This window comes from Equus quagga, chromosome 3 (genome assembly GCF_021613505.1).
Source record: "Equus quagga isolate Etosha38 chromosome 3, UCLA_HA_Equagga_1.0, whole genome shotgun sequence".
NCBI classification, from domain to species: domain Eukaryota; kingdom Metazoa; phylum Chordata; class Mammalia; order Perissodactyla; family Equidae; genus Equus; species Equus quagga.
Genome location: NC_060269.1, coordinates 31,282,621 through 31,296,172, shown reverse-complemented (window position 1 = coordinate 31,296,172; position 13,552 = coordinate 31,282,621). Strand labels below are relative to the sequence as shown.

Genomic DNA, 13,552 nt, shown 5'->3' with positions numbered 1-13,552 from the left:
ATTGGCACTCAAGTATGCATAATATTTTAATTGTAATAGATCTTAAGCCAAGGAATGAACCTTTCTGACATTTAAGAAATAAATCATTTTTAGTAGTAGAGCCATTTAAAACCTCTGAAATAACATATCAGTTGTCACCTACTATGTAAGTGGGTAAAATTGACTAAGAGTGATCAGAAGAAATTCAGAAATATATTTTTTCAAAGTGTGTATTATGTATATATACGTATAGTTTCATCTATATTTATAAAAACATATGCCTTAAGAAATCTTTAGAAGAGAAAGAAATTAATAGGTCATAAATTAAAAAACCATGTAGCTGTATTTATGAATTGGAATTTGATGTATCATTTTTTAATTTAATAAAGACTATATGTCTCAGAAACTACTGAAAAGATGAGATGTAACCACAAAATTCTTAGCAATTCAAACACAAATAGATTTTGATAAAAAACAAATTTTTGATCCAATAAATAATTAGAATGGTACTCTGATTAATGATTTGGCTAATTGATCCTCATCTGATGTACATATCTTTATAATTTAATTCTTAACCTTTTATTTTTTCTTTCTTCCCAGTGTTGAAGAACCCAGTGTGTAAATTATATAGATTTCCCACATCTGACAATAAGTGGATGCGAATCCGCGAGCAGATGTCAGAGAGCATACTTTCTTTTCATATTCCTAAGGAATTGATCTCTCTTCACATAAAAGAAGATTTGTGTAGGTAAGAAAAAGTAATTTTTAATGTCTCTCATGTTAATTATTTTTTCTATAAAACATTTTTTCTTAAAGTATGATGATATAAAAATCTAGACTACTGCACTGTCTAGTATGATGCCGCTAGTCCTATTTGGCTATTAATCACTCGAAATGTGAATGTTCTAATTTGAGATGTTCTGTAAGTCTAAAACACACACCAGATTTTGCATTCTTAGCATACAAACAAAAAAAGGACTGACATCATAATGAAATCTTAACATTTTGGATATATTGGGGTTAAATAAAATATGTTAACTTCACTTGCTTGTTTTTACTAGAAAATTTAAAATTACACATGTAACTCTCATTTGTGGCTTGCATTAGATTGTTATTGTATCACTTGTGTCTAGCCAATAACCTGAGCTTTGACCTAGCTAATAATCCTTGTGTCCTTACCTATGTGCTTATGATCACTGTTTCTGTAAGGAATTCCTACTTGACCCTTCTTTGGACTACTCATCTGTAACAAAGTTTTCAGATATTTCTTGGTCTAAGCACTCTTTGAGATGATTGATACAGTATACTATGTGAATGGACAGTATGTCATACAACAAAATTAAATCCATTGCTATAATATAACAGAAGGATTTGAAGCTGATTGTTGATAAGAGTATCTCTGAGCCATGATTGATCAAACAATTTGTTTCTCCGCCTTATAAACTTCTAGTGACTTTAAAAATGCCGAATACTACATTATACTAAATACTGTTAAGGCCCTAAATCTCAGAAAATTAGCAAATATTTTCAATAGTTAACATTTGTAATTGCTAAAATATATAGGAAAATGTAAAATGTCCCAAATTTGGATTTCTGCCTATGCTCGCGATAGTACACCAAGTTGCTTAATAGTATTGTGCTCCTTTGGTAGACTCTTCAGCCCCTGGGATGCCATAGTGACCTAAACCAGTGAGTGCACCATGGTCAAGCCTGGCAGTATTGACAAGATTTGTTAGGGTAGGAAGGACTGCGCAAATAATATATATTCAAGTGAAGAACAAAGAAAACAGAACCTGGATTTTAGGGAAAATCAAACATATAAGACATATAAGACAACATCCTGGAGCTAGGGAAGTAAAGGAAAGAGGGAAAGGAAGGCGGACACTTGAGAGTAGCAGCGTGATGATAATCAGGCCGCAGAAATCAGACAGCAGGTATTGACTCAGCCCGAGAGAACCTGGAGCATGTTCAGAACCTAAGCAGACTACTTATAAGAGCCAGCTGCAAGCATGAATTAGCGTAAGCCAAATTGTTCGATTTTATCCCTTCCTAGGGCTAATAGTAAGAGTAGGTGATGGGCAGAAACTCTCAGGAAGGATTAACAAGCTGATGTGCAGATTAGAGGAGCATGGAGTTTGGGTTTTCAAAGTCATAAAAGAAGTGTCATCCTCAACATTGTTGTATTCTAGACTATTGGACACTAAGAAGCACTCTTACTGGAGTCACGTAAAGATCACATTTCACACGGAAGGGTGGGAGAGAATAACTGTGCCTCACAGAGGGTGTAGAATAAGGGAGGACTCAGGAGACAAGCAGGAGTTAGAAGTGACAGGCAGAACCTAGCACCTTTATTTCAGCTGAGAGCCACAGAAGAGGAGTTGCCAGACAAAGCAGATTTAAGAAGTTGGGCTAAGGGGCCGGCCTGGTGGCAGAGCGGTTAAGTGTGCATGTTCCGCTTTGGTGGCCCGGGGTTTGCTGGTTTGGATTCCGGGTGCGGACATGGCACCGCTTGGCACGCCATGCTGTGGTAGGCGTCCCACGTATAAAGTAGAGGAAGATGGGCATGGATGTTAGCTCAGGGCTAGTCTTCCTCAGCGAAAAGAGGAGGATTGGAAGCAGTTAGCTCAGGGCTAATCTTCCTCAAAAAAGAAGAAAAAAGAAAGAAGTTGGGCTATGCTTTATCCTATAAAATTGCACCTGAAAGCTGCATCAAATTTAGCCAGTCCTAAATTCCCACTAAAATATTCATATAGACACAGAAAATGGAAAATGATGACTTTTTACAAAATACTGAAATCTATTAACATAATACTATATTATTATACTACATACTATATATAACACAATGACTAATTATTAGGTTCATATTTTGGGGTTGGAAATATGAGTTGATGGACTAATGCTGTTTCATCTAAAAATACAGAAAGCTAGTGAGAAAGAAAGTGAAGAGAAAGACCACTGCTGCTGCCCGCATCTGTCTTTTGTTATCAGTTTAGAAACCCCTTGAAGGCTCAGCAGCTGACCTTCTGCATGTCTACAGCTTTTGAGTTCTCCACAGGACTATCTCCAACCCCACCCTCCGCTCCCACTCCCTTTAGTAGCTCTCTGTCTATCCATTCATGGACCCTAAATCCCAGGGGGAAATATTGAGTATAGAATAAGGAGAAAGCAGCCATTAAGCCATTGAATTTTAGTAGGCATAGCCTCTGTAATTACTGTTTTAATATTTTTAACACAACAAAGTGTTGTCCACCCATCCTGTTCTCTTGCCTTTCTCTGTATGTCTTTTTTCCTATGTATTTGCAGGAAAAAAAATTGCAAATGCATGGAAGGGGATAGCGGGCAGTTTTGGTGGAGACAAGGCACAATTCCTCCATATATAAAGTTCCATTGCTAGTGACAGCTCTAGGAACTGTCATCAGTATACATTGGGAATTGTTCAGAGAAGAAAATCCTATTTTGATTTTAAACTATAAAAACCTAATAGCTTCTAAAAATTGGCTAGGCACTGTGATGACCAGCCTGTTCCACATACCTTTTGCTTTTTCCAACAGCTTTTCTTTGTAGATCTCCCATCATTAGAATGTGTTTTAAAAATTCAACAATGAATCTTTAAAAGTTTATAAAGTAGGGAAAAAATCATACTGAAGACTCAAAAGGGAAATAGGAAAAGTTTCTAGGAAAATTGACTAGCCATCTGGTTAGAGTATAAGAAGGTGTGGCTATTATGAAACAGAATCAGAAAACCATAAGAAAAGAGCCATCATCCTATAGGGAAAATGCTGAGAAGAAAAGGTTAGTGGAGGGAATAATGAAATTTTAAAATACAGCAGCCAAATTAAAGCCACAGAAAAGAACCAGCAGAAAAGAACAGATCTGACACTGAGAAATCCTATCAGTAATGTGGAAGACAAACAGAATAAGCTCTCCTCAAACGCTGAACAAAGGTGAAGTGAGTTCAAAATGATGAGAGAGAAGATGCTAGATGTGCAGGGCACAAAGCTGGAAACTCCCAGATAATTTTAAGTGTTCTTGGGGAAGAAAAATTTGTGCAGAAGCTTGAAAGAAAACAGTGAAAATGTATGCAATTTTGATTTTTTCCTTTACATGCTAAAATCAGGCTAAGTTTACACTTCTTTGCAGAAGCCCGTGGAATAACTGATTTTTGAATACTGATTTTTGAGAGGTAAAGGCTATGACCCCACTTTATTATATAGGGTCAGATTATGAACTTTTTATGAATGAAGGTAATGGAAATGACATAATTAAGTATGCAGGAGCTCAGAAAATGTCACCCACTAAACTTTCTTGAAAAATCTACTTGAAGATATGTCATCAAACTGAGAACATAAATTAAGAACTATATTTGCAATATAATATAAATTGGTATACTATAAAAATTAAATTATATTATAATATGAAATTAATATGATATAAGATAATATAATAAATTAAATATGTAAGAATGAGACATTGTCCTGCAAAAGGACTTGAAACATTTTTCTTGGTTGGGTGGAATCTCCAGCCTGCACACAACTTTACTCTGAAGTTCTTTTCTTGGCCTCTTTAACCCTAGTCTTATTCAGACCCCAGAAAGTATTTTACTTGCCTCAACCTCCCTCCCAACCACACAGTTTAGATGGACTATCTTACTTTGTTTGATGAAGACTATGGGTGCTATAGTGCTGTTATCTTTTAGTTCCTGCAAGCAGTGCAAAATGCTCCTTTTGTGTGCTCGGAAATCTATCCTGGGGGAATTATTGAACAAAAAGCTTGGAGTTTTTTCTTCAAACAAAAAAAACTTCCCTGGCCAACTTATATTATGGTCATTTACATTGCTAAGAAACCTAAACAACTATTTTCTGAATCTTTAAAATAAATATTAGTTAAATTGTATCATTTTAGTTGGTGAAGAGTAATAAGTCAATGAGTAGCAGATGTAAGCTGTCACTAAGACCCTTTTCATAGTTTGTTCTGTGTAGGACCTGTGGATAGATGGAGTGAGCTAGCTAGCTAGCTAGATAGATGGGGATAAATAATCTTATTTTTGTTTAGAGAAGTCAGTAAATACAATATGAACTTATGAACTTAGCCATGCCCTACATCAAGTGTCAGCAAAAACTTTTTCTTAAAGGACAAAATAGTAAATATTTTAGACTTTGAAATGCATATGGTCACGCCTCTACTGCTTGGCCCTGCTGTTGCAGAAGCAAAGCACTCATAGACAATATGTGAATAAATAATTGTGGCTATGTTTTAACAAAACTTTATTTACAAAAATGAACTTTCCTCTCAATTACTAAGAAGATGAATTTGCAAATGTGGTCAGTCCTGGACTTCCGTGGAGTCTGGATTTTGAAAATCCTACCCTTTCATGATAAATTGATTTCATGATAAATTGACTCTTTCAATCTCCCTTTTCACCCCAGATTTAAATTTTTATATGTAAGCTGGTGACCAAATACAGTTAGCTTCTCTGAGTTGGTGTGTTGCTGTCTCTCTATAGGACTGTTTAGGGAATTATTCTAATATTTTGTTACATAACTGCCCCTCCTTTACCAAGGGAGTGGAAAATGGAAGATTGAAAAGACTGCTATGATTACTGTCAGTCTCATAAATCAGTCATAAATTAGTCTCATAAATATCAGTCTCGCAGAGAGAAAATCCCTAAAATTTGACTGTGGATTTAATTGTGAAAGAAACAGCAGTTAAGGAAGAGAATTAAGGAAATATAAGGTATATGTGTAGTCAAAATTGTCTTAAAGATAAGGCATTATTAGTGATTTCATAATTTTTTTAACTTGGTAAGAATGAAATTCCACTCGTAACATCCAAGTATGTTATTAACTTTCTTACATCTGAGATTTGTAAACACTTGACAGAGTAAGTTATTGGGAGTGTTTGCAGAGACCACATGTGTGCATGATTTGCCTGTTTGAATTATGCATACCGGTATGCATAATTGAGGAAAACGTTATCCTTCTCAGCCAGTCATGACATGGAATGTAAATGTTGGCAGAGACATAATGGTGCGGAAGCTAGTTTCACATCACTCCTACGCAATGTCTGTCCTTGCCTGCAGCTGCCACCTAAAAGCTCTCTTGCTGTTAGTCTCTTCGTCTCACAGTTAGTGTGACTCAACACGTTGCATTCAACACGAACTACTTTTATTAAATTTGAGATTGTGCATACACAAAGTCTTAGGGCTGTGATAGAATTTAAATTCTTTGGGGCTCCCTCCCATTGGCCTAAGCCTTCTGAGGTCAGGTTCAGATACATCACAGCTTTTGCACTGGCGGTGAAGTGTTTTCACAACACTACACTTTGAATTTTATATTATGGTTTAGGTCCAAAAAATTCGCAAACAGGGAATCGTAGACATCACTCAAGTTATGTTTACTGCTGAGAAGAAAGGCTTATGTTGTGCTTAGCAGTTTTCTGATTCTTTGCTCCTGGAGCCATATTTTACAAATATATAAAATGTATATTGAATTTTTTCCAAAAAAATAATATATGCTCACTATAGAAAATAGTAAAGATATAGAAAATATAAAAAAGGGAAAGTAAAATCACTCTAACTTCACCACCTAGAAGGAAGGCTGTGTCTTATTTTCTTCATCTACTCTCATCTTCATAAGCCTCACTTTGGAAAGCAAAATTTTGCTCCCCATGACCTTTATGACCTGGTATCATGCTTAATTTTCCTTGCATATCTGAGTTGTATTATGAATACATCTGTGATTCTACCATATAGTGGTAAATAAAAATCTAGGCTACTAATCAGTAAAAATTATTGCATCTTAATTTTTATTGCTACATTAAAAAGACTAGAAGAAAAAGTAGACTAGAAATAAACTAAACTATTAGTAATATGTATCCTAACATGTTAACAATGATTATTTCTGGATGGTGGATTTAGAATGGTAATTTATTACACAGCAATTGAAAAGAAATACACTGACCCTTACAAATAACAAAGAATACTTAGACTTGCCAGTTAACCATACCTTGGTTTCTTCTGGTTTAAACAGTTTACTTTCCATCCAAACATCAAAGTCCATTCAAAATTTAGGTCTCCCTCATGCTTCGTTTAAAAATTTTGGATGACTGTTTTTTTAGGAAAATTACCAGGCATTCAGAATTTCACTTTTCTCCCTTCCCTACCTCAGGAAAATATATGGGTAAATGAGGATGGGCTGACTGTGTTTTCAGAGCAGCAGTGACAAAGGCATTCTTGATTCCTTGCAGTGTCCTTTGGATGCCTAGTGGTTTCTATTATGGGATGACTGGTAACCACTGAGATGCCGTGGGCTCTATCTGGCCTTTTGGGTGATATGCTGGTATCAACTATTGGAGTCCCCTTGCCTCTTAAATTTATACTTTTGATACTTTGTGTGGTTGTACATGTATCTATATGTTTAGTACAAATACACATAGATGTCCATGTGGGAACCAGAGTATTCATAGTTTCCCTTTTGATTTGCAAGAGCTACTTATGTATTTAGTATATATTCAGTATATATTTTATGACATATTTTTTCAAATATTATTCTTAAATTTATATTTTATTATTTTTATAGTAAGATTTTATGTATATTTTGTGATTTTTCAGTATACTTAGAAAGTTTGTCTTTATTTTGAGATCAGTTCAATATTAATCAATACTCTCACTATTAAATTTTCATTTATTTTGCATTTTAAATTTTAATAATCAAGAATTTATTTGATAACATGATAAAATGAGATGTGAAATTAGCTACATTTCTGAAAACTTACTATCTTCAATATCATATTTTCAATATTCTATTTCTTTCTCACCTCCTTATAATACTTGCCAAGTTTCCATGCCTCTCCACTGTCATAAGCAAAGTAATTAAAAACATTGAATGGAGACAATAACAGCAAAATTACTTTCAAAAGAACTGACATCTTTGGAATATTCACTCTTTACATTCAGGAATATGGTCTGCTCAAATCCTCTTTTATATGTACAAATATACTATTGTAGTTTTCTTCATATAGCTTTTGTATATTTTTTATAAGGATTAATATATTTGATTTTTATTGATCTTTTGAAAGAGGATTCTTCTAGACTTATCAATTCTACTCTTCCTGTTGTCTCAATTAATTATTTCTATTTTATCTTTATCATCTTTCTTTTTTTAAACAGACTTCTTGTGTGAACTGCATACTTATATTTCTATTTCTATTTTGTTTTGCTGGTTTTATTTCTATTCTGTCTTTTTAAAATTTTTTTATTGAGGTATAATTGACATATAACATTATATTAGTTTTACATGTACAACAGGATTCCATATGTGTATATATTGTGAAATGACCACCTCAAGAAGTCTAGTTAACATCCATCACCATACATAGTTACAAATTTTTTTCTTGTGATGAGAACTTTTAAAATCTCCTCCCTTAGCAACTTTTAAATATGCAATATAGTATCGTTAATTGTAGTCACAAGGTTGTACATTGCATTCTCATGGCTTATTTATTTTATAACTGGAAGTTTGTACCTTTCGCCTCCCTTCTCCCATTTTGCCCACTCCTGACCCTACACCTCTGGCAACCACCAATCTGTTCTCTGTATCTATGTCTATGAGTTTGTTGGGTTTTGTTTTTTTGTTTAGATTGCACACATAATTGAGATCATGTCTTTCCCTGTGTAATTTATTTCATTTAGTGTGATGCTCTGAGGGTTCATCCATATTGTCAGAAATGGCAAAATTTCCTTCTTTTTTATGGAAATAATATTCCATTGTATATATACACACTACATTTTCTTTATCCATTCATCCATCAATGTTTGTTTCCGTATCTTGGCTATTGTAAATAATTCTGCTATGAACAGGGGGATGTATATATCTTTTAATTTCTAGTAACTTAAAATTGTTATTACAATGAATTAGTTGTTTTTGCAATGTTCTGTCTCTCTCTGTCTTTTCTGGATATTTGATCTGTTGAAGGCTGAAATAGTTATAGGCTAAAATCTCCCAATGACTTCTTTGTCATTAAATTTAGTGAACAATCTTTAGCCTTCATCTTTTTGGCCGCTTGGTAGCATTCAACTCCTTCTTGAAGCAGTCTACCATCAGCTGCTATGGCTGCACACACCCCTGGTAGTCAGGTGACCTTGCTAGTCATGCCTTCTCTGTCTTCATAGGAGACTCTTCTCCTCCTGCCCATCCCTGAAATGTCGGTGATTCTTTGTGCATGTTTCTCCATCTCCATGCTCTCTCACTCTTTGTGTTCTTCGTGATCAGTTGCATCCACTCCCATAGGATCCATTGTCATCTGTGTGCTATTGTTTTCTAAATCCTCCAATTCATATTGTCTTCTGAGCTCCAGATACCTCCATCCAACTGCCTGCTAAATGTTTCCACTTAGATGTTTTGTAATTACTTCCAAGTCAACATGTCTAAGACATAGCTCATGTCGTTCCCTTTAAAATCATTCTCCCTCAATTAATTCCTTTCTCAGTAAATGATACCACCCTCTGTCCAACAGTCCAATGCAGAAACACAGGACATACATTTTTGTCTTGTCTCACTATCTCTATGCACATTCAAGTTTGAATATCGAGTATCAATTTCCAATCATTCTGATTCCACACTTTCTCTAAAACTCATCTGTTTTTTACATTTTCACTCCATCTTACTCTAATCCCAACCCGCCATCATTTCTTGCCTGTGACAGTGCACAGTCTGCTAGTGGCTTTTCTGCCAATGGCCTTATTTCCTTAAAATCTATGGCTCACAACTCAAATTCACACAATCTGATTGAAATCTTATAAAATGCAGTTTTCCAGTAGGAGTTTAACCTCTGGAGGCCTATGCTGGAACTGTATATTGGGGAAGGAGAAGGAGGGCGTTCTACTTACAAAGTACTTAGTGTAACACCTTGCTTCTGAGAAGTTTCCTAAATTAGTCCATATTCACGATACATAAGGGATTCGGTATTGTAAAGCAGACCAGTTCTTTTATCTAGCATGCTTTAAGGGTGGAGGAAATAGCAAGTGGTTTATTGTGGAGTGATTATAATGAAAGGAAAGGAGAGTGACATGTTGAAGACAGCTCAGAGACCCTAAACACATAGAAGGTGTGTATATGTGTCTGTGTGTGTGTGCATATGTGCATCTTTGCCTGTGTTTATAATGCTTCAAGCTTAACAGTCCTTCAATTCAGGTCTCATGCAGGTTATGTAGGTCTTGCCAAACAACCACCTATAAAATTTTTATAGTTTGTTTTAGTGTTGCCACATATTTTGTTTATGTTGAGTATTTTCTTCAGATTTTGTACTACTTCAGAGCTTTGCTATGCTCAGTCTGCATTGAAATATGTTAGTTACTAGACAAAATGATGTTACTCATAGAATTGAAGCTCCATGACAGCTTCAAATACAGTATTAAATCACGGTGTGCACACGGAGATGTTTAGACGGGAGGCTCTGTGGCCGCAGTGTTTAGCTTTATCAAAAAAGTATACATTTCTACACTATAAAATTATGTTTGAAAACCTGTCATAGTACCAAAAGCTTTAAACAAATGAAATATTTCAGTGAAGAACCTTATTGTCCATAAAACTCCCCAGGAAAAAATTAGTTTGATTTATATCATGTATTTTTCTCTTTTTCTCCTGCTTCATTTCTTCCTTACGCTTATTTTTCTTCATTGATCCCAGGGTTAGGGAAATAGAGAAACTTTCTGGCATATGGTGTTGGGAGTTTAGAAGAAAGGATAAGAATATTTTATAACAATTAACTTTAAGTCTCTCTTCAGTTTTATATAAAACATATAAATATTTGTGTGTATCATGCAGAGAAACAGTCTTGTAGATGAAATATCAAAAATCTGAACCAAAATACTTTAGTAGGGGAGAATGGGATAGAGTTTGGGATGTAAAAACTTTAAATAAAAGTTTTATTACACTTCTTTGAGTGAATGTACCTGCTTTGTCTTAGATATTAGTGTTTGTAAATGTACATATACTAAATTCATGGTGATAGAATATTTTATATCAATGAAGATAAACACTTTTTTCAACACTATATATTTCAAATATTCTGTGTTCTATATTTTTAGAGCTATATTATAGAACTATAAGTGTATCTATATAGATATATATCTGTGTCCTAAATCTATTTCTTGAACATAAGTATATTCTTATATATGAAAAAGGTGGTCAGTAAGATGTTTTGAAGTCCCAGGTTGCAAGGCTAGTTGCTACCCAGAGATACATGTTTCAGAGACACATGTCCACGTGTTTACTTACATATTATCATATTCTGTGAAATTGTCTTTCTAAGCACTATATCTGTTTTGAGAGAAATGCAGAAGATATTTAATTTTCTGACCTTGCACCCTATCTTAAAGCATTTTGTGACTATGAAAAAAATGGTTTTTATTTCAAACTGATAACATTACAAGGGTGCCTTTTGAAAAATGTTAAAAGTATAGGGGCTGGCCCAGTGGCATAGTGGTTAAGTTCAGCATACTCCACTTTCGTGGCCCAGGTTCACGGTTTTGGATCCTGGGCACAGACCTACACCACTCATCAAGCCATGCTGTGGGAGTTTCCCACATACAAAATAGTGGAAGACTGTCACAGGTGTTAGCTCAGGGACACTCTTCCTCAAGCAAAAGGAGGAGGGTTGGCAATAGATGTTAGCTTAGGGCCAACATTCCTCACCAAAAAAAAAAAAAAGTTAAAAATATATATTAGAACTGGAATATATTCAGGTAAATTCTATTTCAAAAACAGCCTCACTATATAAAAAGACATACAGTAGGATTTTACAACATAGTGACACAGCCTGTCCATTTAAAATCATTTGACATTCTGAGATATAATTTATGTACATTTTTCTAAATTTGTTTTCCACTAGACAAGATTTTCCCTTCACATGGCCTACAAGGCAAGCAGGATCTTATGTCTACTTACTTCTCCAGCCTCATCCTATGCCTTGTTTATTTTGGCATGGCTGAAGCACATGTCTTTTGAGATGTCTATCGATATTTGCATACTTGGATAAAATAAAAGCACACTGAAAATTTTTACTGACCTTAAAGAAACATTGATTAATAGGAAAAGTAATAGAGAACCAGCTATGCTATTTAGATCTCATATATATATATATATATACATATTTATATTTATCAAATAAACCTCAAACTGATGAATCTCATCGATGTTTTTATAGTGTTCTGTCTCTTCCACTTTGTTTCTCTTTGTGTTTTTGTCTCTGTCTCTCTTGTGTGCTCTCTCTCAGAAAAATCTTAGGTCCTAAAGATCCAAAAGCAATGCATAAAGAATATAACATCAGGACACCACTGTTGATTCATACCTGATTAGTGCTGTTTCTTCTGTTCATTTTTCTTCATGCAATGTTGATGCACAGTTGGGTTACCATGTGGTTTGTTATTTATCATGGAAAGTGCATTCGTCCTACCAACTCCTAGTATTGAGGGCAGATGCTGTGTGCCATTAAATTCATCATTATGGATTCTTGGTATCATTTAATGAGAGATCCTGTAGAGCGCTTAGTATTGTCAAGCTGGTGATAGAAATATGTGTTTTATTTTGCTGTTTGGGTATTGCAATATCCCCACAGGAACAAATAAGGCAAAACTCATTTAGAAGCACATTTTTTTCTATCATGCCAAGATTCTTTATTTAAAATGGATTGAGTAGGGGAGAGTGTGTCGCAATGATAAGAGCACAGAAACAGAATCATTATGGACCCTAGTTCAAAACCTATATCTGCCACCTGATACATACTTGTAACTTGTAGACAATTATTCATCTCTCAATTTCCAGATCTTTTTAGGTAATAACATTATCGTTTGTCTTACAAGGCTACTATAGTAGTTAAATGAGCAATCAGGAGACTCTCAGGTTTTGTTTTGGGGGGTGTGTGTGTGGGTGTGTGTGTGTGAATGCAGCTCTGGGTTTGAAACCTGGCTTCCTCCAATTCCACTTAGTAGCTATGTGATATGGTGCAATTTCTCTCCCTGCTTTTATCTTCAGTCTCCTCAACTGTAAACAAGGGATTAAATAATAAATGTACGTGGTTATTGTGAGGTTTAAAATGAGCTAGTGATGAAAAACCCTTGGGGCATACATATATTGACCTTTAATATGGGAAATCACTCTTACCATCTATGTAAAGAATCATGGGAACCAGCCCCGTGGCCGAGTGGTTAAATTCATGCCCTCTGCTTCGGCGGCCCTGGGATTTTCTGGTTCAGATCCTGGGCTGGGACATGGCACTGCTCATCGAGCCACGCTGGGGTGGCATCCCACATGACATGGCCAGAAGGACCTACAACTAGAATATACAACTATGTACTGGGGGGCTTTGGGGAGAACAAGAGGAAGGAAAAAAAGCAGAAGATTGGCAACAGATGTTAGTTCAGGTGCCAATCTTTAAAAACAAAAGGAAGGACTCATGTATACAGTAGACACTCAGTACATTAAAGCTATTATTGTTATTGTTTTTCATGTTAGCTGAATGTTGATAATGTGATAATGTTTAAGATATAAAACCAAGTCTGCAATTTATTTCA

General features: G+C 35.0%; 1 protein-coding gene across 2 annotated transcripts in view; it reads left to right on the top strand.

The window, feature by feature from the left end:
- The window catches only part of INPP4B (inositol polyphosphate-4-phosphatase type II B), a 749,608-nt gene that overhangs the window by 556,457 nt on the left and 179,599 nt on the right, over positions 1-13,552 (top strand). For both annotated transcript variants that reach the window (XM_046657053.1, XM_046657054.1), the window contains one exon: positions 580-727. In XM_046657053.1, the coding sequence (XP_046513009.1) occupies positions 580-727 (148 nt within the window). The remainder of the gene's footprint in view (positions 1-579; positions 728-13,552) is intronic.